Source organism: Podarcis vaucheri, assembly GCF_965113315.1.
Source record: "Podarcis vaucheri genome assembly, chromosome: 2".
Taxonomy (NCBI): Eukaryota; Metazoa; Chordata; class Lepidosauria; order Squamata; family Lacertidae; genus Podarcis; species Podarcis vaucheri.
Genome location: NC_138760.1, coordinates 119,168,167 through 119,188,487, shown reverse-complemented (window position 1 = coordinate 119,188,487; position 20,321 = coordinate 119,168,167). Strand labels below are relative to the sequence as shown.

General features: G+C 48.9%; 1 protein-coding gene across 9 annotated transcripts in view; it reads left to right on the top strand.

Moving 5' to 3' along the window:
• The first annotated feature begins 104 nt into the window (after positions 1-104).
• Positions 105-20,321, top strand: part of BAG6 (BAG cochaperone 6) — a 31,588-nt gene continuing 11,371 nt past the window's right edge. The window contains exons 1-15 of one of the 9 annotated variants that reach the window (XM_082209278.1): positions 105-352; positions 4,282-4,390; positions 6,413-6,530; positions 7,682-7,905; positions 9,546-9,599; positions 11,595-11,669; positions 12,412-12,587; positions 12,853-12,982; positions 14,243-14,440; positions 14,595-14,871; positions 15,585-15,671; positions 15,799-15,906; positions 17,084-17,196; positions 17,289-17,373; positions 18,633-18,892. In XM_082209278.1, coding sequence (XP_082065404.1) covers positions 4,313-4,390; positions 6,413-6,530; positions 7,682-7,905; positions 9,546-9,599; positions 11,595-11,669; positions 12,412-12,587; positions 12,853-12,982; positions 14,243-14,440; positions 14,595-14,871; positions 15,585-15,671; positions 15,799-15,906; positions 17,084-17,196; positions 17,289-17,373; positions 18,633-18,892 — 1,983 coding nt within the window. In that variant the 5' untranslated portion in view covers positions 105-352; positions 4,282-4,312. Of the gene's footprint in view, positions 361-542; positions 707-4,281; positions 4,391-6,412; positions 6,531-7,681; positions 7,906-9,545; positions 9,600-11,594; positions 11,670-12,411; positions 12,588-12,852; positions 12,983-14,242; positions 14,441-14,594; positions 14,872-15,584; positions 15,672-15,798; positions 15,907-17,083; positions 17,197-17,288; positions 17,374-18,518; positions 18,893-20,321 lie in introns of those variants that run through there. The other 8 variants (XM_082209274.1, XM_082209273.1, XM_082209275.1 and 5 more) reach the window with 8 other exon arrangements.

The window sequence follows — 20,321 nt, the reverse complement described above, 5'->3', positions numbered from 1 at the left end:
GTCCGCTTGCAAGTAAAGCGAAGCAGGCACTCTTGATAGCCAGCTATACGCCGGGAACGGAAGAGCGAGACGTAAATAGTCTTGTCGGGCCGCTCGCGCATGCGTTGTAGCGAGCAGCCGGGGAACGCGACGGCGCAGGAGGAAGGAGACGCTCCAGGCGCGAGGCCGGCGGCGGTTTCGTCACCAACGGCCGCTTCAGAGCTTTGTAGAGACGGAGGGGTGCGGGGGAGGCAGAAAGGAATTTCGTGAGAAGGGACAAGAAGCGGGAAGTTTCCGGTAATCCCGTAGACCGCCCCCCTCCGTTCCCTCTGGTCGCCGAGGGAAGCGGAAGTGCCGCCATCTTGGGAGAGAGGCAAGTGAGTTGCGTAGAGCTAGAAAGGGTAGAGCTATATAGAAGCTGCGGCAAAAAGCCTTCGCGTAATGGCGTTGCTTAGCCACTTGGCATCTCTGTTCTGACGGCGCCTGTATCATTACTATTATTTGCATAAGAGTGAAAAGCCGGGTCATTAATTTAGAGACGATCGTGGCGGGGGGGGGGGGCTCGTCTTCATTCCTTCCCCCATTCCTATCTCTATGGTGCGTCAGTGGCTCGACTTCTGGACGGTCGTTTGTTTGACCGGAAGTGTCCTTACATTTGAGCGGAAGTAGGATTTTTGTGCTGGAATTGGCTCCCTCTCGGACGTGAAGCGGAAAGGACGGAGGGCAGGTTTGAAAAATAAATCTGTGGTTCAGCGTGTGTTTGTGTGTATATATATATATATAGAGGGGGGGGCGAGGAGGAGGAAAAAGAAGAAGAAGGGAGGATGTTTCTGCTTCCTATGGCTGGCAAGCTCTGGGTGGTGGCACGAGGATACATAGTTGCCAGGTCTCCTGAGGACCAGATCCTGCGACCTGCATGTGTTTGGATCCTTGGGGCTGTGAGGTGAAGCAAGGGATAGTTCTGTGAGGATAGACTCCCTTGATGTAGGTTCCGTCGCAAGCTAATGGAGAAAAGGCACTCAAGCCAGGTAGAAATCAGCCTGGTTTCTTGAACCAGGCTCCTTTCTCTGCGACGTCACACAATCCTCTGAGAAAGCTGGCCAAGAAACTTCAGATCAAGCCCTGAGATCTGACATCTCTTTTAGGTTATTGTGCTGGTGTATGTAAGCAAGGGATGGGGGTGGGGGAGGGTTCTGCTGCTGTGAGGCTTTCCCTGTACAGTAAGTGGCTGGATCACATGCTCTGCTCTTGCTTTCCTTTGCTAACTGTGATATCAGCTGGTGGCGTTCTAGGTTCCCTTTGTAAATTGCCTTGTACGTGCCACAGCCCAGCACCTTTTGAAAGAAGGTGACTAGTTTGGGTTTGGCTCCCCAGCTGGTAGTTACAAGAACTCTGTAACTTTTAGGAGCAAAGACTGCCAGGTTTCATGAGCCTGAAAGCAAATAAAAGTTGAAGGTAGGCATATAGGGGTGAGCAAGTACCCAATGCTTTGTAAGCTTCTTTGGGAGATGGATGTAAATGCTTAAATAAATAAAATAGCGGCTATCCGTGTTCAAGTTGTAGGAGAGACTTGCCAATTTCTGTTTTGTACCCTGGAGGACAGTTAGCAGTTTTGTTATCAATCTTTGGTTGGGGGCGTTGGATAAAATTAAGTTCCTAAATTAAACTTCTACTTGTTTATAAAATGCTGTTTTTAATGCATGTTACTTATCTTTAACCCTAATTACTTAGATTGTGAGCCTGTTGACAACAAAAACATCTCTCTTGGAAAGCTTGCTGTAACATGCTCTGAGTCCACATGATAGAATATGCATAAGTCTGATAAATAAAACAGCTCAGGGAGGTAGAGATGAAGTGAGGAAAAGTCAAAGCTCTCTTTCCAGGATCTCAGGATAAGTTAAGAGACTGTGACTTGCACTATTAATATTATTTGATTTATTACCTGCCTTTTACCATGAGATCCCAATTTAAAAGTACATTAAAACAGTTAATACAGATTACAATCATGAGAATAGGGTTGGTCCTAAAATATTTATCTTAGGTGCACATAAGGCTATGCACATAATACTGTGCAATGATCTTCATGGCTGAGCAGGGATTTGAACCTAATCCTTCCTGGAAGAGGGATTGTTGCTTGTGAAATGCTGTGTAAATGGTACAGAAAGGAAAGCGAAAGGCTAAAGGAGTCTGAGTGGGAAACATTATCAGTCTTTGGAAACCCAAAGTTAGCACCATGTTAGGCAGAACCAAGCTTGAACATCCCCAATCCTAGTCATGTTTATACAACAGTAAGGCCATTGATTTCAATGTACTTCCAAACGAATGTGCTTGGTTGCAGTCTGCATTTGCTGTTTTGTTTTTTATCGTGGTCAATGGGTTTCTTACGCTTCCTCATAGGAATTCATAACATTTCTTGTTGCTTTGGATGAAGGACGGTATAGAAATTTTATAAGCACGTAAAAAGTTAGAATTTCTTCCAGGTCACCAGACAAGGAACCAAATTGATGTGTTCTTTCTTTTAGGTCACAAATTTCTAACATACTCATATGTAGACTGGTGGGTTGGTAGCATTGTGGACTCCTGTAAAGCTTGTACAGTGGTACCTTGGGTTACATACGCTTCAGGTTACATACACATCAGGTTACAGACTCTGCTAACCCAGAAATAGTACTTCAGATTAAGAACTTTGCTTCCGGATGAGAACAGAAATTGTGCTCTGGCGGCGCGACTGCAGCAGGAGGCCCCATTAGCTAAAGTGGTGCTTCAGGTTAAGAACAGTTTCAGGTTAAGTACGGACCTCCAGAACGAATTAAGTACTTAACCTGAGGTACTACTGTACAGGTGTTAGTTGTACCCACTGCCTCCTGAAGAAGAGAGATGTACTTTCAGCACAGTCTTGTACATGTTAACACAGTGGAACCTAGTGCAGGAGAGTTAGAAACGCACTGCAACTTTGGAGGGACATTTCTTCCTTTTCAGTCCCAAGGCAAGGCATGCAGTAAAACAGGCTTCTTCAACCTCGGCCCTCCAGATGTTTTGAGACTACAATTCTCATCATCCCTGACCACTGGTCCTGCTAGCTGGGGATCATGGGAGTTGTAGTCCAAAAACATCTGGAGGGCCGAGGTTGAGGAAGCCTGCAATAAAACCTGAGAGTGGTTAATGCTTGTCCAGCTTGGAATTTTGCACTTTATACTTTGTATGTCGTTCCACGTGCTATTGTTGCAGAGAATGCAAGTGATGATAATGTTTTGGTAGACATGGAAACAAAATACTTAGAACGCAGAGTGCACGTACCTTTTGTTAAGCCAGTCAAGACATATGTATCAGTAATAAGTAAGCCAGTAGGGGTGAGCGGTGTCACAAAAGGAAGGGGAAAGGCAACAGAACATACAGATTCCTTGTGGTATAAACATTTGCGGACTAGAGCCCAGCTAATCAGAGCCATGAAGGGTTATCCTTGGAAAGGAAGATATGCATACGTGGGTGTACAGCCAAAAGTATTTGGTCTGACATTTTGTATGTGTGTGCAAAGTTCAAATGTAGCACAACGTAGAGCAAGCAGAGCTTTGCTTAGAAATGCCTAGAGGCTCTACTTCTTGCTGTCTGCCAGTTAAGGGTATGCTATACAGTGGTACCTTGGGTTACATATGCTTCAGGTTACCGACTCCACTAACCCAGAAATATTACCTCGGGTTAAGAACTTTGCTTCAAGATGGAGAACAGAAATCGTGCTCCGGCGGCGCGGTGGCAGCAGGAGACCCCATTAGCTAAAGTGGTGGCTTCAGGTTAAGAACTGTTTCAGGTTAAGAATGGACCTCCGAAACAAATTAAGTACTTAACCAGAGGTGCCACTGTATATGTGGCAAAATAACATTGGTCCCTTGGTTCTCAAACTCCCTACCCCATGGACCACTTGAAAATTGCTGAGGGTCTTGATGGACCACTTAATGGTTGTAGCAGTTGTAATACACTGCTAGATGCTGAGAGATTTTTAATTGTATTTTTATTGGTTCTTTTATTTACATTGTCTTACAATGTGAAATCACTTTATCTTCCTTTTTTTACATATAAACTGGCTATTATACATACTTAAAGCTGTACTCTTTAATGTTATATAGCCAGCATTGTTCTTTGTGGATATTTTTGTATATTACCTTTTTAAAAAAACACCCAACAGCTGAAGATCTATTCGGGAAAGCCACCCTTTCCTAAGTCTATTTTGTTTCTGATGCCTTCACAATTGTACTTCTTTGGTTACAGTGGCCAAGAATCAGATTGCTATGTTTCCCCTTCTTGCAGGAGTAGCTAAGGAAGAATTTGAGGCGGCGTCATGGCGGAACCAGAGAACCTTGAGGTGATGGTTAAAACCTTGGACTCTCAGACAAGGACTTTCACAGTGGAAGAAGAGGTGAGAAGGCCTTAGCCGGGGTTGCAGCCAGAAGGTGGGAGGGTAGTGAGGGGTAACTACAGTGGTACCTCTTGTTACAGACGCTTCAGGTTACAGACTGCACTAACCCAGAAATTGTACCTCGGGTTAAGAACTTTGCTTCAGGATGAGAACAGAAATCGCGCAGTGGCAGCAGGAGGCCCCATTAGCTAAAGTGGTACCTCAGGTTAAGAACAGTTTCAGGTTAAGAACGGACCTCCAGAACGAATTAAGTTCTTAACCCGAGGTACCACTGTACTAGGTTTTGGGTTCTGTCTGTTGAATCCATATATCGCTTGCTCCCCGCTAGAAAAAGCCTTGAAGCGATTCGCAATCACAATAAAAGTGCGTGGCATTTTGAAACGGAGGCAAACTCAGTCCTTCTGCACGAAAATCTGCTCGAAGTTACCCCCGACGCCCATTTAAGCTGTGTCATTTAGGGGAGCAAAGTCATAGAATTGGAATCAGGTTGAGAACGGACCTCCAGAATGAATTAAGTTCTTAACCTGAGGTACCACTGTATTAAGGTGCTCTGGTGTAACTGTGGCAGGACATTTGTATCTACAGTGGTACCTCGCAAGACGAATGCCTCGCAAGACAAAAAAACTCGCTAGACGAAAGGGTTTTTTGTTTTTTGAGCTGCTTCGCAAGACGATTTCCCCTATGGGCTTGCTTCGCAAGACGGAAACGTCTTGCAAGTTTGTTTACTTTTTCTTAACACCGTTAATACAGTTGCGACTTGACTTCGAGGAGCAACTCATAGAACGCGGTGTGGTAGCCTTTTTTGAGGTTTTTTAAGACTTCGGTGATTTTTGAAGCTTTTCCAAAACTTTCCCGACACCGTGCTTCGCAAGACAACAAAACTCGCGGAACGAATTAGTTTCGTCTTGCGAGGCACCACTGTACTGGGTGGTGGGGTCTGGAGGGCTCATGCCTTGGAGGAACAACTAAGGATCCCTAGGCCCAGTTGCTGACCCAGATGGCAGGGGCTGGTAGGTGGGAAAACACGAGCCAGGAGGCCTCTGGGAAATTAAAAAGAGGGGTGTAGATAGTCTGGCATTGTCCAGCTGTTGTCACACATGCAGTGTGGTGGAAAATCCTGTCTCGTTCAACCCACAAGCGATGGCATCAAACTTTTTGATTAATTTTTAGCGACCCATTTCACATTGCATTCTTCCTTTCCAAAATGCCCATCTCAAGCTCAGTTCCAGTAGTTTTTATCCTGTGACAGGGCCATATCCAATGCCACAGCACTGCTGGTGCAACTGGTTTCCATGAGCACAGCAGAAGTTCTTCTGCTGTCTCCTCCAGCCCCTTGCACATCTTCATAATCAGCTGTGGGGAACCGGGGTATCCTCTGCAGCAGATTTGGGGTGTTTGTGCGCATATAGGGGAGAATGAGCACAAGTCCTGTTGCTCCTGTGGAACTCTACTGGTATGGCATGGGATCATTTAGGGCAGGGGTCTGCAACCTTTAAGACAAAAAGAGCCACTTGGACCCGCTTCCGAAGGAAAAAAAACTGGGAGCCGCAAAACATTGCGACATTTAAAACAACTATAACACTGCATATATTGTTTCTTACCTTAATGTCTGATCTGACAGCGGGCGGGAAGGTGACGTCGGGACAGTGCGTGACTAACGCACGCACCGCCCCCATGCGACGTCACAGCCAGTACAGCGCCTGCCACAGTGGGGAGTGTCGGGGCGCACAATGCGCCGCCTCCCCTCGCTAGTATCTGCCCCGGAGCCGCAGCAAAGGTGTAAAAGAGCCACATGCGGCTCCGGAGCCGCGGGTTGCAGACCCCTGATTTAGGGTAATTGAATAGGGTTTTTTTTTGCCACTAGTGCTTTTGCTAGTGCTGTACAGAAGTTGTATACTCTCTGGAGGGTTTGTTATTTATTTGACTAATACTGACATGGAGCAGAGGCCTAGGACTGATGAGCAGCGGGGGCAGAGGGTTGCCCTGCTACGTCTTCTCAGTGCAGTTGTTTCTGCTTTGTAGATCACAGTGAAGGAGTTTAAGGAGCACATTGCAGGTGCAGTCAGCATCCCCTCGGAAAAGCAGCGCCTCATCTATCAAGGGAGAGTCCTTCAGGATGACAAGAAGTTGAAAGAATACAGTGAGTGGAAATTCCAGTGGGGGGCTGAGGGGGGAGGGCCTGAGGAGTTCTTGCCTGGGGCGGGGAGGGGGGCATGGATAAAATGTTAAGTTGTGAGGGACACTGAAAAGTGCTGGCTCCTGCCGTTCCTCCCCAGAAAAAGCCCTTGAGCGAGCTCAGCATTGAATAGGAACATTGTATAATTTCCTTGTTTCATAATTACTTCTGAGGGCTCTCATAATTGCTGGCTGACCTAATATGTGCTACTGTTAATCACACTGCGCAACCGAGCCCCCAAATTTAAAAAGAAACACATGTAAAATTGCATGAGGAGGCTGCAGTTTTTAAACAGCGAAGGAGGTGCTTAGGTGTTTTCCCTCTCAATACCTCCTCCCGTGCTTTGTTGTTGCTGTTGTTTTGCCTAGCAGGTTTCCATGCATGTTTTTATCTTCATAAACACACATCTGAAATGTGGGCCTGGATGAGGCCAGAACAGTCTGAGAGTAGATAATGACAAGCAGAAAATGACTGGCGGAAGAGAGGGTTAGGCACCCTCTCTGCCACTTCTCTGCTTAAAATACACCCAGCGAAAGTTCTTTTCATTTAAAAAAGGGAACTTTCTGAGCTTTTCCTATGTACATTTCCCCACTATGTGCATCTTTACCCTGAAGAGAGCTGCTTCTCTTTCCCCCCCAAAATATATTTATTAAAGTTATTTTAAAAACTTTACCCTGAAGAGAGCTGCTTCTCTTCCCCCCCAAAATATATTTATTAAAGTTTTTAAAATATAACAATGAAAATGAAAAATAAAAAGAAACAAAATACAACATAAAAACAGTTAAAAAACAAATAATTTTCCATAACATATCTTCCTTATGCTTATTTCCCCAGACCTCCTCATACCTCCCTTCTTTGTATTCCACTTCAATTTGTTAGTTCAGCAAATCCTTACCATTAAGCTTTTACCCATTTGTAAACCTTTTTTTCGTATCTCCTAAAAAGAGAGCTGCTTCTCAAAGAGCGTGAGTATGCCAGTCGAAGGCCCATGCTGATACCCTTTTTGAAACCCAAGACCCGCTCTTTGACTCCTCAACTTTGGAGGGTTGCCGGGAGAATAAAAGGCGGTTGCCCTTGTGACAAAACCTTCACGCTTGTCCCCTCTTCCGTGCCAGATGTCGGGGGCAAAGTCATCCACCTGGTGGAGCGTGCGCCTCCTCAGACACAGTCGCCCTCCTTGGGGGGCCCTTCTGGAGCCGGCTCGTCCTCCGTCCCTCACAACGGAGCAGGCCCCCGGGTGACGGGCCCAACTGTGCACGACCGCAATGCCAACAGCTACGTCATGGTGGGAACCTTCAACTTACCAGTAAGCATTATGGACCCGCAGCCACCCACGCAAGTGAGTTTTAGCCAGAGGGTGCTGCACTGCACTGCAGGGGAAGGGGGAGTGTTGTGCCTCCCCGTAATGCTTTTAGTGCTTCTCCCCCCCCCCCCACAATAAAAAGGGGAGGAATTTGCTGGTGTTAACGCTACGTGGAGGGGGGGGCAAACACGGTGGTGGGGGCTTAGTAGCTGGATGCTCTTGCATGCAGTCAGTGGCAGAGGGCGCTGTGCTGTACCTGAGCTATCTTTCTTGACCCCAGACACTTGGTGATGCAGCAGGAGGGAATGAATGCATCCTTCTGCCTGGTCCTCTTGTCCTTTTGCAAGCAGCTGATGAGGGAGGGGGCAAGGGACAGGATCAGCAAGGGATCCGCTTAGAGTAGCCATGGCAACATTTTCTCCCGCTGCTTGGGAGAGACCTCTAAAGGTCTGGTATTCGGAATGAGAAGCGGCGACCTTACCTATACGCCTCTACAGGGTCTCATCGGGGGCAAATCCCTATCTGGCTTTGCGCCTTTCATTGTATTCCCACAGCAGCTGACTTGTTGGCTTTTGTGGGCAGCATGCATGACCTTAGTCGGACTTGCAGGGGACGTAGGGAGGGTGGTGGTTTTGGGCAGTGGTGGCAGGATAGTGGCCACCCATGAAGCAAGGCAAGGGCCACTTCTGAAATTACGCGTGCTTGTTAGTGCACTTCAAACGGTGGAGTGCTGGCCGGCTGGCGAATGAGGTCTTTCAAAATGATTTATAACTTGGATTGGTGCCTCACAGCATGGTCCTAAGCTTCAGAAGCGCTCCCTTTTGAGGCTTACTTCCAGGTAAGTGTGCACTGGATTGCAGCCCAAGTACATGCCTGCCTGCCTTTCAGAACATGCCCACAAACACACGTATAGGGATGAACCAGTTTTGCTCAGGCTTGCATCTGCTTCCCTCTGACCGTCTTTGTGCCACTCGGGATAACGCTGCAGCTTGCATAAGCTGTGAACTCACAAGAACCCAGAGAATGCCGACCATGCGCTTTTGCCCCCAGGTTCAGCTCCCTGAGAATCCCAGTTTCCTTCTTAACCAAACACACATTTCTCATGCTTAGGGCTGTGACAGTTAAGCTTAAAAGCGCTTGGTGAACTCTGAGAAGCCAAGGGGTAGCTGAGTCAGATGGTCAGTTTGCAGGCAGGGTTTGGTTGGCGTTCTCCAGACCTCAGTGCTGGTTCCTGTGCCTAGCAAAGAAAGTCACGATTTCCAGTGCCTGCTTTCTGTGGTGCAGAATCTGGATTGCCGGGGCAGAGCACTAATTTCAGGACATGGAGGCTTGGAAGTAATGTTTGAATCTGGTTTAGCAGTGTGTCTTGACCAAGCTTGTCTCGTGAAAAATCAGACTCCAGTCTCGGTGCAGCCAGCGCTATGGGGCAGTATCTTTCAAGTGCTGTGTAATGTCAGAAGAGACCCTGAGGGCTGGGGGGGGGGGAAAGCCGTGGTTTGATGGTGGTATTGTTTTCTCCTGGATTTCCTTGCCTTTCTTTCTGCTCCATTTTGTTATTTCTCTCTTCTCTTCCATCCTCTCCCCCTCCCCCCGCTCCTATATTTTTTGTTTGTTTCTTTAATTTCCTCCCCCTCTGTCTCTTCCTTTTCTCTCCCCCTCAACCCCGCTTCCCAAAGAGCGATGGATCGTCTGTGGATGTTCATATAAATATGGACCAGGCTCCCATACAGGTACAAGTGGGGTGGGAAGACGGGGACTTACTGACTTAAGGTGGTACATATTCTGTCGGGGGTGTGTGTGTGCACGTGTGTGTTTGCGTAACAACAATGATTTATTTCAGTAGCATCTTGGTGATGTTTGATTTGGGGCGGGGGGGCGTTAATTTTCCATGAAGGGAACTGCTGGTGGTGTAAATTGATTTGTCCATTTTTATAACTAATTTGGGCGCCTTCCCAAAATTTTGGGGGAGTCCTAAATTATTGTTTGGGTTCACGCTTTGACTGTTGGTGCGATGCAGCTGTGACCTGGTCAGTTGACAGCCAGAATCTTATTTCACCGTAGCCAAATATTATGATTTCAAGACTGCCCTTGTGTAAGCGGCAAGCTACCTATAGATCCAGACATTGCTGCCCTAGGTGGCTAGGCTGAGGGCAAAGGCGCCAGGAAGCAGTCCAGGCTTTGAAGAAGGAATGTAGCATTACCTTAATAAAGGATAGGCTTTGCTGGGGGCACTTTGTTCTAAACTTTTTTTTTTTTGAAGACTTCTTCCTCATTGAAACCTTGGAACTCTGGACATGGTCTGGGGCTTATCCTTAGATGCCAGATTTTTTATGAACAGAGGATGTCACCTCTGCTCAGCGTCTCACAAGAGCCCAGCAGGACTTCAGAGCATGACTCTTGCTAAATTCATGTTTGAAATCTGTGGTTCCTACTTCACTAGTCATGAGACAGTCTGGGGCTTCCTCTATCAGGGATATTTTCCTGTGTGAAGGCCATTCAGCTGCCTGGCTCCCACCATCTGTTTTCGCTAGACGCTTCCACTGGCAGCACATCCAAAGGATGGTGTCCCAAATCTGTGGGTTCAGTGTTCTTGGCAGCCCGTTTGTGGTGACTCCCAGGAGAATCTCAAAATGAACTTCCGAGGGCGTTCTAAGTCTTTAAATATTGCTGTTCCCAAAACAACAACAACAACAACCCGTGCCTAAAATCTGCATAATGCTACTGAAACTACTGGGTGCCTGTCGCTATCGTTCGGACCGTGAAGTTAAAACTGCAACAAAAAGAAGTAAAGCATGAACGGTCATGAATTGCTTCCGTGTTGAAGAAATCACATTTCAGGCGCCTGTTGCAAGAAAAGAAGATAAAGCTCATTCATGTGCTTCCTAAAGGCTTATCAGAAGGAGGAGCCGGTTAGATGTCTCTAGGGGAAGGATTTCAAAGGGTCAGCATCACAACTGAGAAATCGCTGGCCCTCCCACTTCCCACGACATTGCTAGCAGCATTGCCTATCCCTGAAGTTAGACTTGGCAGTTGCTGGCACGGGAATGGGCTGCAGCTGACTGGTAGAGCATCTCCTTGGCACGCAGAACTTTCCAGTTTCATGGCATCACGTGTTAGAACAGAGCTGGGAAGCTGGTGGCCTTCCAGGTGTTGTTGAACCCCAGTTCTGTTAGCCCCAATGGCCAGGGGTGAGAGGAGTTGTGGTCCAGTAACACTGGAGGGCCAGAAGTTCCCCACCCCTGAGTTACAAGGCCCAGGAAGCAGACAATGTGCAAGACCTTCTTGCTGTGACACCAAGGAGATTTACTTCTGGGCAGGCTAGGCAATATTGGGCTTGGTTGGGGCCTGTCATAAGGTGCCTCTCTCTCTGTTCTATGAAGGGGATCTCTGAGGTTCAGGAGGGTGGCAGTTTGGGGAAAACAGGGCGTAGGTTGGGTGAATCCAATCTGACTACTGGTGGTGGACTACACACATTCTGGCTCTTGAACCCTGTTTTGGTCTGGTCCTCTGAGTTCACCCCCCCTTTTTTTTTGCTTTGAGCAGAAGATGGAATAGGAGGGGCCTGGCATTTGGTCTTAAATGCGCCCATTTTCCTTTATGGCATGAGCTCTGTAAGGGGGCTGGAGGGGGGTTATGGTTTTGATTCAGAGAGGTGGGGGAAAGGGACTCTGTCAAGGTGAGCCCCTTCGTTTGATTGGGGTCCCTCTCCTCTCCTCTCGTTCCAGAGCGAGCCTCGAGTCCGCCTTGTTATGGCCCAGCACATGCTTCGGGACGTCCAGGGCATTCTGAACCGACTAGAGGTGAGCCGGCCTTTGAAACTTTTTTTTTTGGGGGGGAGGGGGTGTATGCAGACAGGAATATATCAATAGCCTGTTAAAGCATGAGGGAGAGGCAGTTGTTAAGATAATAACAATAAAATAAGTAGATTATCTGTTATGTTTTTATTATTGTGCTCTGTATTCCAAAACCAAAAAAGAATTACAAACATCAAATTCAAAATCCATATTTGTTTTGTAACATAAGCCTATTACATAGTTGACTAGATTAAAATATACCTAATTGCTATAGACTTCCCTTTGCAACGTAAATTAGAAATGCAACGTAATTAGAAATATTATATTAGAAATGTTTATAAATTCCCCTATACTCCCCACTCCCCTTCACCCATGCGTGATCTCAGTATTTCTTTTCATTTCTTCCATCTTGTTGTGTTGTTGTAGTTTAATAATTATTCAGTTGATTCTTTTATTATTTCCTTGCTTACCCCTGCACGTTTTACACATTATCTATTAACATTCCAGTTCCGGAACCATATTTTTTCATGTATTCCTTCACTCCATCCCACTCTTTAATTATTCTCTGATTTGAATGGCCTCTAACGATTGCCGTCAGTTTTGCCATTTCCACAAACTCACAGAGCTTCCTTTGCCATTCTAATAATGATAGTATTTTCTCCCCCTTCCAATTCTTTGCGATCAGTATTCTGGCCACTGCTGTTGCATAAAGGAATACATTTTCCTCACGTGCTCCTCCTTTTCTTAGGGCCGCACCAATGGCCAAGTTGCATCGGGACCCGAGGAGACGGCATCTGCCAGCCCCACCGAACGAGAGCCCATGGAGGGAGCCGAGTCTGAGCCTCCCAGTGAGCCCACACCAGCTGAGGAGATGCCCCCGTCGGGGGCCGAGCCGCCCCCTACCGCTGAGGCTGCTGCGCCCAAGTGAGCAGCTGGCATACAGGGCAGGGAGGGCGAATGGGGTCCCGGCTGGCTTCTGTGGCCTGGCATTCAAAGGGGGGAGCTGCTGCTGCGTGGTGGAGGGGTCTCCGAAACAAGAGGGTGGCTGGTGCAAAAGGGTCACAAAAGGGGAGGGTGGAGTGGAGTAGATGGGTGAGCTCAGAAGGGGGAGGCCTTGTTGCTTCTGCCAGATGATCACCATTGAGGAGGCCTGAGCACCATCTGAGCACCTTTCCTCTCTTCCCCACAGCCACCCGTCTCCAGGCGAGTACGTGGAGGTCTTAGGGGAGCTCCGCGGGGTGGAGAGCAGGCTCCAGCCCTTCCTCCAGAGATACGAGGAGATCCTTGGAACGGCCAGCACCGCAGACTACAACAATAACGTAAGGGCAAACTCGGAGGTGTGCATCGTGGCATCCCAGACTAGGGAGCAGTGATTAGAGTCTTGCTCTGTTTTCACGTGGGGGGTTGGGTATGTCCCCCACACCCAACACTTTCTTTTCTATGCAGTGTGTTACTCATACGACAAATGCTGGGACTCAAATCTGCTTGTCCTCTGGAGCTGCTTGTCCTCCAAATCCTGACCGGTGGAGGCTTGTTGAGAAATGTTAGGGCGTTTTGTATGTTTCTGGGCTGGACCCGCAGGAAGTTCTGGGGCTGAATTTTGGCGAGTGTTGGGTCCGCTCGTCTCCTGTCCCGGTGGTTGAGACAATGGGCGATTATCTTTCCTATGTTTTTGGGACAGTCTTGTTTATTGGGAAGGGAAGCAAGTAGTGGGGGAAGCGGCTAGCTTGGCGTTCTGCGCTGTGCCTTGCTGTGTAGATATCAGAAGTGAAGAATACAGCAAGCCAGCTTCACTCCCATCAGAGTGCCTGGGGCTTTCCGCCACTGTTCCAAGAAGGGGGCCACCCAGCCCCACTGGTGACCATTCTTGCATGGGGCTCCCAGGGGGCCTGAAGGAGCGTCTCCACCCCCATCGTTCTACCCGGACACTGAGGTCCAGCACCGAGGGCCTTCTGGCGGTTGCCTCACTGCGAGAAGCCAAGTTACAGGGAACCAGGCAGAGGGCCTTCTCAGTAGTAGCACCCACCCTGTGGAACGCCCTCCCACCAGATGTAAAAGAGAACAACAACTACCAGACTTTTAGAAGACATGTGAAGGCAGCCCTGTTTAGGGAAGCTTTTAATGTTTGATGCATTATAGTATTTTAATATTCTTTTGGAAGCCGCCCAGAGTGGCTGGGGAAACCCAGCCAGATGGGCGGGGTATAAATAAATTATTATTATTACTATTATTATTATTAATAATAATAATAATTAGAGAATCAGCCAGTTCCGCACCTGGTTTGCTTCAGCGGCGCTGCAGAGATAGGTCCTTGCACTCCATTCACCAGACCACCGTCCTGGTCGTTTTTAAGGTGCCCTTCTCGAAAGCTGAGCTCTGTTCCTTGTGAGCCTCTACCTGCCCACTTCCAGTTTTCCTTCTAGCCTATTATATTACAAGGGGTTCCTGTCCTGCCCTTTGTCGGTTTCAGCTGGGAGGTGGGATTTGGCCTGGGTGTAGATGGGGTTGGCAGAGACCCCTGCTGGAATCCGAAGCCTGTGGCCGCTCACTGTCTTTCTACTCCCTTTTGCGTTTGGCAGACGGAGGGCCGCGAAGAGGACCAGCGCATCATCAACCTGGTGGGGGAGTCTCTGCGCCTCCTGGGGAACACCTTTGTGGCGCTCTCCGACCTGCGCTGCAACCTCTCCTGCAGCGCCCCCCGCCACCTCCACGTGGTGCGGCCCATGTCCCACTACACAGCCCCCATGGTGCTGCAGCAGGCTGCCATTCCCATCCAGGTGAGTGCCCTGCTTGGGGATGGGGGGTTGGTGGCGGCGGCGCTTTTGCCTTCCCTGGTTGAGGCATCGATTGCAGGCTGGCTTGCCAGCTCAGCCAGGGAGAGCCGAAAGGAGCAGTGGCGCCTGCAGCCTGCTCTCTCACTCTCTCTTCCAGATCAACGTTGGAACCACAGTCACCATGACAGGCAACGGCGCTCGGGGGGCCCCGGCCGGCTCAGAAGGCTCCGCTGCTTCCCCGGCTGCCCCCGCCGCCCAGCCCCGCACTTCCAGCCCCGTCGAGGCCGGGCAGCCATCCGAAGGGCCGCCCCCTTCGTCTTCCCCGGTGGTCACCCCGACTCAGACTCAGGCCTCCCAGACAGGCCACCCCCGCGTGATCCGCATCTCTCACCAGACGGTCGAGCCAGTGGTCATGATGCACATGAACATACAGGGTAAGGGCTGGCCAGGTTCCTTCTTGGGGAGCCGAAAGGGGGAGAGAGAGGTGGATTGTGGGGCCCTGGAGAAGGGGGGGAGGGCACAGGGCCAGTTTTTTCCCTGGGGTATGCTGGCTCCTTTCTGGCATTGGCTTATCAGGTCATTTGTAATAATAATAACGACAACAACAACAACAATTTACTATTTATAACCTAACAACAACAACAACAACAACAACAACTTACTATTTATAACCCAACAACAACAACAATTTACTATTTATACCCTGCCCATCTGCCTGGGTTTCCCCAGCCACTCTGGGCGGCTTCCAACAGAATATTAAAATACACTAACCTATTAAACATTAAAAGCACATAAAAATGTGCCCAGGTGTAGAAGGGTGCCCAGGGCCTTGCAGTGTAGTGGTCTGGCTGGGGGGCGGGGGCGGGTTAGGCCCAGAGGTCTCTGATTGGCTGAGTTCTGCGTAGGTAGCAAGGAGGGAAAGAACCCAGGAGAAAAGGGGGAGCAGAAGAAGAGAGAAAGTGGGGACTCAAGGGGGAGCGATGCCGCAGATCTCTCCTAACAAAGCTCACACAGAGAGAGAGAGAGAGAGAGAGCGCATAGGTTCGCATGTTGGATCCTGTGCCGTTCAGTTTCTCTGGGAGGAGGCGGGGGAGTCTGTGACCCTTGTTGCCGTTTTAAATTCCGCTTGCCTCTCTCATCCTTCAAGACTCAGGTTCCCCGATGGGTGGGAGCGGCTCAGCCGGAGTGCCACCCACAGGACCCTCCGGACCCCCTGGGCACCCCCAAGGAATGGGTAAGGAGGGAGAACAGAGGCTGGGGTGGGGGGGGAGAGAGGGGTTCATATGAGATTGCACATTGTGATTGTGGGCTGTTGGTTGAACCTAACCTGTGTTTTTTTGTGTTCTCTCCTGCCCCCCAAGGTGGCACTGCTCACATGCCGCTCCCCAGCCTCCCGCCAGAGTTTATGCAGGCTGTTGCCCATCAGATCACCCAGCAGGCCATGGCAGCGGCCGCATCAGCGGCGACAGGTAACGGCACGGGAGGGCGCTGAAACACAGCAGAGGATCCTGTTTTGGGGGTGGGAATGGTTGATTCTTTCCCTCCCCTTCTGTGTTGTCAGTACGCAGGAAGCTGCCATAGGCTGAACCAGATTGCGGGCCCATCGAAGCCATTGCTGCCCACACTTGACCCTCATCGAAAATTCACATGTCACTGCCATAGCATACCGTATTTTTCGCTCTATAAGACGCACCAGACCACAAGACGCACCTAGTTTTTGGAGGAGGAAAACAAGAAAAAAAATATTCTGAATCTCAGAAGCCAGGACAGCAAGAGCGATCGCTGCGCAGTGAAAGCAGCAATCCCTCTTGCTGTTCTGCCTTCTGGGATAGCTGCGCAGCCTGCATTCGCGCCATAAGACGCACACACATTTCCCCTTACTTTTTAGGAGGGGAAAAGTGAGTCTTATAGAGCAAAAAATAGGGTAATTGCTACATGGGATGTGTCGTCTTTATACACTAATGTACATTTGGACACAGTAAAATCTCTAATCCAAGAATTGCTAGTTGATCATAATCAGTCTTCTCCACCAGTGCATTTTTTATTTTTATTTCCCCCCCCAATTTTTTTATTCATTTTATAACACAAATAAAGAACACAAACAGAAAAACAAACAATACAAACAAATTCTTGTCCTAGCCTTATTTTCCTAAACATTGTTAAGTGGGCTTCCCCAAGTCCCACCTATCTGATTTTCATTTTACTACCAGTGCATTTTTTAATGGAGATTCTAGATTTAGTTCTATGGAATAATTTCTTTAGGTTTGGTTCAAAGTACTTCATTCAAAAACAAGGTGTAGCTATGGGCTCGAAATGTGCTCCCAGTGTGGCTAATATCTTTATGTGGAACTGTAACAACCCTTCTTGTGGATTATTGGACTCTATGAACAGACAGGTGGAATAGATACTTATACATGTATGGATCTTATGCATGAAGTGATCCACTGGGTCTTCTGCTGTTTTCGTTGAACCTTATGAGACTTCCGTTGAATTCTACAATTTGATACAGTGAATATTATACCTTATTTATTCAAAAGTACAGCCGGTTACATCTTGTGTGTTTATTGAATACACTTGAGTGGCAGCAGCTCTAGGGCCCGGATTTTGAACGGGGCGGACTTCTACCTGCCTTTTCCTGTTCCCTAGGCCAGCAGGTCCCCAGTTTCCAGTCGGCTCCGACGCGTGTCGTGATCGCCAGGCCCTCTGCTCCGTCTGTGCGGCCCACACACCCTGGGTCACCCCAGGCACCGGGACAAGGGGTGAGGACTAGGGCGGAGGGGAGCATCTTTTCCGAGAGGGGATCGCTGTTCCCCGCCGGCCATCTTCTACCGAATCTCTTTCTCTCTTGCAGGGCCCTGGCCTCGGGGGGAATGCTTCCTTGGCCCAGATGATCAGCGGGCTGGTGGGGCAGCTCCTCATGCAGCCGGTGATAGTTGGTAGGTGGCAAGAGGCAGAGGGAAGGAGGGGTGATGTTTTTGTAGTGTTTGGAATGGAAACGTGGGTGGGTCGTCTTGCAGTGCTCACTTAATGGGAGTTGGACCTCATCAGTACATAACTCTTCTTCTGGAATGGTTAATGGCGTAGGGGATTGTGTGTGACACCGAGAGAATGAGAGAGAGAGGGCAGGGTGCTGACTTTGTCCAATGAAGGTTTGCATGCAAACAGCGCTATTTTGTTATTTTCATTGTGCAATCCTATATTAGGATTTCAAACTCTTTCAGACTGTTTGTTGGTGGCAACAATAAATACATCTGTTCATTAAAAAAAATACATGCAAACAGTATTTCAAGATGTGCTGGTAATTGCAAATATCAGACCCAAGAGTGATAGCCAAGGATAATGTGTTCTTCAGGCTATGAAAATTTAAATTCCGAAACAAAAAAAGCTGAATTCCGCAGCCTGTCTAAATTCTGCAATTCAGACACTTCTATAATTCTGTTTTTGCTGGTAATTGGGAGGAGAGCAAAAAAGAGAACTGTATCTCAAGGGTATTGGAAAGGATGAGTGTTTTGCTATTTTCCCCACGGGTTTCTGCCCAAGTGCCTTTTCCAAAGCCTCACTTGTTGTTTTTTTTACAAACTGATTAAAAAAAAGTGTCTGTAGGAGAAAAATCTGATGGGGAGAGCCCCACCTCCAGTTCCTGTAAGCCCTAATTCAGCTCCTCTGGTTTCCATGATTAGGCAAGGTTTCCTACGCACTTCCAAGCATAGCTTTGCATTCTTTCTTTTTAAGAAAAGGAAACGGGGATTCTCCAGAGGAGTAGACATTCCCTACTTGTTCTCTCTTCCTGAAAGCCCTAAGTAGCATAAGAGCACAAGGGCACTTGTGAATCCTGGCTGTTTCTGCAGTGAGATGGTGTGGTCTCTGTAGGCCTACCCACATGGGGTTGGCTTCTCTCTACTCTGTTTTGGAAAACAGATAGAGAACTCCATCTGTGGTTGGTGTGTGGTCCAGGCAAGCTAGCCAGAAGAAAACCTTTAAAATCAGGAGTCTGTGATGGATCTGTCTTCCTCTTTCTCAAATGCTCCCATGCCCTTGCCTGGTCACTGACGTAGCAGACCTCTTCGTTTTTCCTTCCTAGCTCAGGGCAGCGGGACTTCACCTTCTTCTTCGTCCTCCTCCTCCTCCTCCACCTCTTCCTCTGTCAGCGCCCAAGCCACCTTCAGCACCAGCAATTCTGCCTCCCCTCCCACAGCCTCGGCCAGCGCTGGCACCACCAACACCGCCACCACCGCTGCAGGGGGCAGCTCGGCCGGTGCCCCGGGAGGGCCCATCCCCTCCAGCCAACCCCCCACGGCGGCTGCTGCGGAGCTCCAGTTCTCTCAGCTGCTGGGGAACATCCTGGGGGCAGCCGGCTCCAGCATGGCCGGTGTCGCCGGCCTGGGTTCCCCCACCATCACCGTGGCAATGCCTGGCGTCCCGGCTTTCCTGCAAGGCATGACAGACTTCCTCCAGGTAAGCTTGGTTCCAGCCTCGCTTCATTCCCCGGAGTGGCGGTTTCAGCAGGGGGGGGGGCGGTGGCAGCAGATCAGCCCCTCTTCCATCCTTCCTCTCAGGGGAGGAAGGGTCTGCCGGCATCCTTTCAGGAGATACAGTGCTACCTCAGGTGACAGACGCTTCAGGTTACAGACTCCACTAACCCAGAAATAGTACCTCGGGTTAAGAACTTTACCTCAGGATGAGAACAGAAATCGTGCGGCGGCAGCGGGAGGCCCCATTAGCTAAAGTGGTGCTTCAGGTTAAGAACAGTTTCAGGTTAAGAATGGACCTCCGGAACGAATTAAGTTCTTAACCCGAGGTACCACTGTACTGGGTTTTGGGTTCTGTCTGTTGAATCCATATATCGCACCCCGCTAGAAAAAGCCTTGAAGCGATTCACAACCACAATAAAAGTGCGTGGCATTTTTAAACGGAGCCAAACTCGGTCCTTCTGCACGAAAATCTGCTCGAAGTTACCCCCGGTGCCCATTTAAGCTGTGTAATTTAGGGGAGCAAAGTCATAGAATTGGAAGGAACCCCAAGGCTCATTAAGTCCAATCCATTGCAGTGCAGGAATCTCAGCTAAAGCATCCAGGACAGCCTTTGGTTTGGTTTGGTTAGCCAAACGACACTGCGAACCAAAAGCAAAGCAGTCTACAGAAATTGAAACACATAACCGCCAGCACACATGCAAGTCAGGAAATTGTGTCGGAAAGAGGAAATGGCAGAAACTGGGAGACTCCAGAGACATTCAACGTCCATAGCGAGATTAGGCCAGCACCATCACTGTTCTCTTCAAGATGTCCACTGGAAACTTTTCTGTTTCAGAAGATGTATCTAGATACCTGATTTTGTTCCATCTGCTCTTAAATTTGCTTCAGAAGCTTTATTGCTTTTAGATCTACTTAACAGTTTTCATGGGACGCAGGTGGCTCTGTGGGTTAAACCACAGAGCCTAGGACTTGCCGATCAGAAGGTCGGCAGTTCGAATCCCCACGACAGGATGAGCTCCCGTTCCTCAGTCCCTGCTCCTGCCAACCTAGCAGTTCGAAAGCACGTCAAAGTGCAAGTAGATAAATAGGTACCGCTCCGGCGGGAAGGTAAACGGCGTTTCCGTGCGCTGCTCTGGTTCGCCAGAAGCGGCTTAGTCATGCTGGCCACATGACCCGGAAGCTGTACGCCAGCTCCCTCAGCCAGTAAAGCGAGATGAGCGCCGCAACCCCGGAGTCGGTCACGACTGGACCTAATGGTCAGGGGTCCCTTTACCTTCACCTTTATCCAAAGCCCTTGCTTAATGTGCTTTGGGTCACCCAGAGACCTGCCATCTTTTGGCCTCAGCCCTTCCTTCATTTTGCCTTGTATCTGCTGGCCTGGAAGCCTTTGCATGCCTTTCCCCAGCACCCTT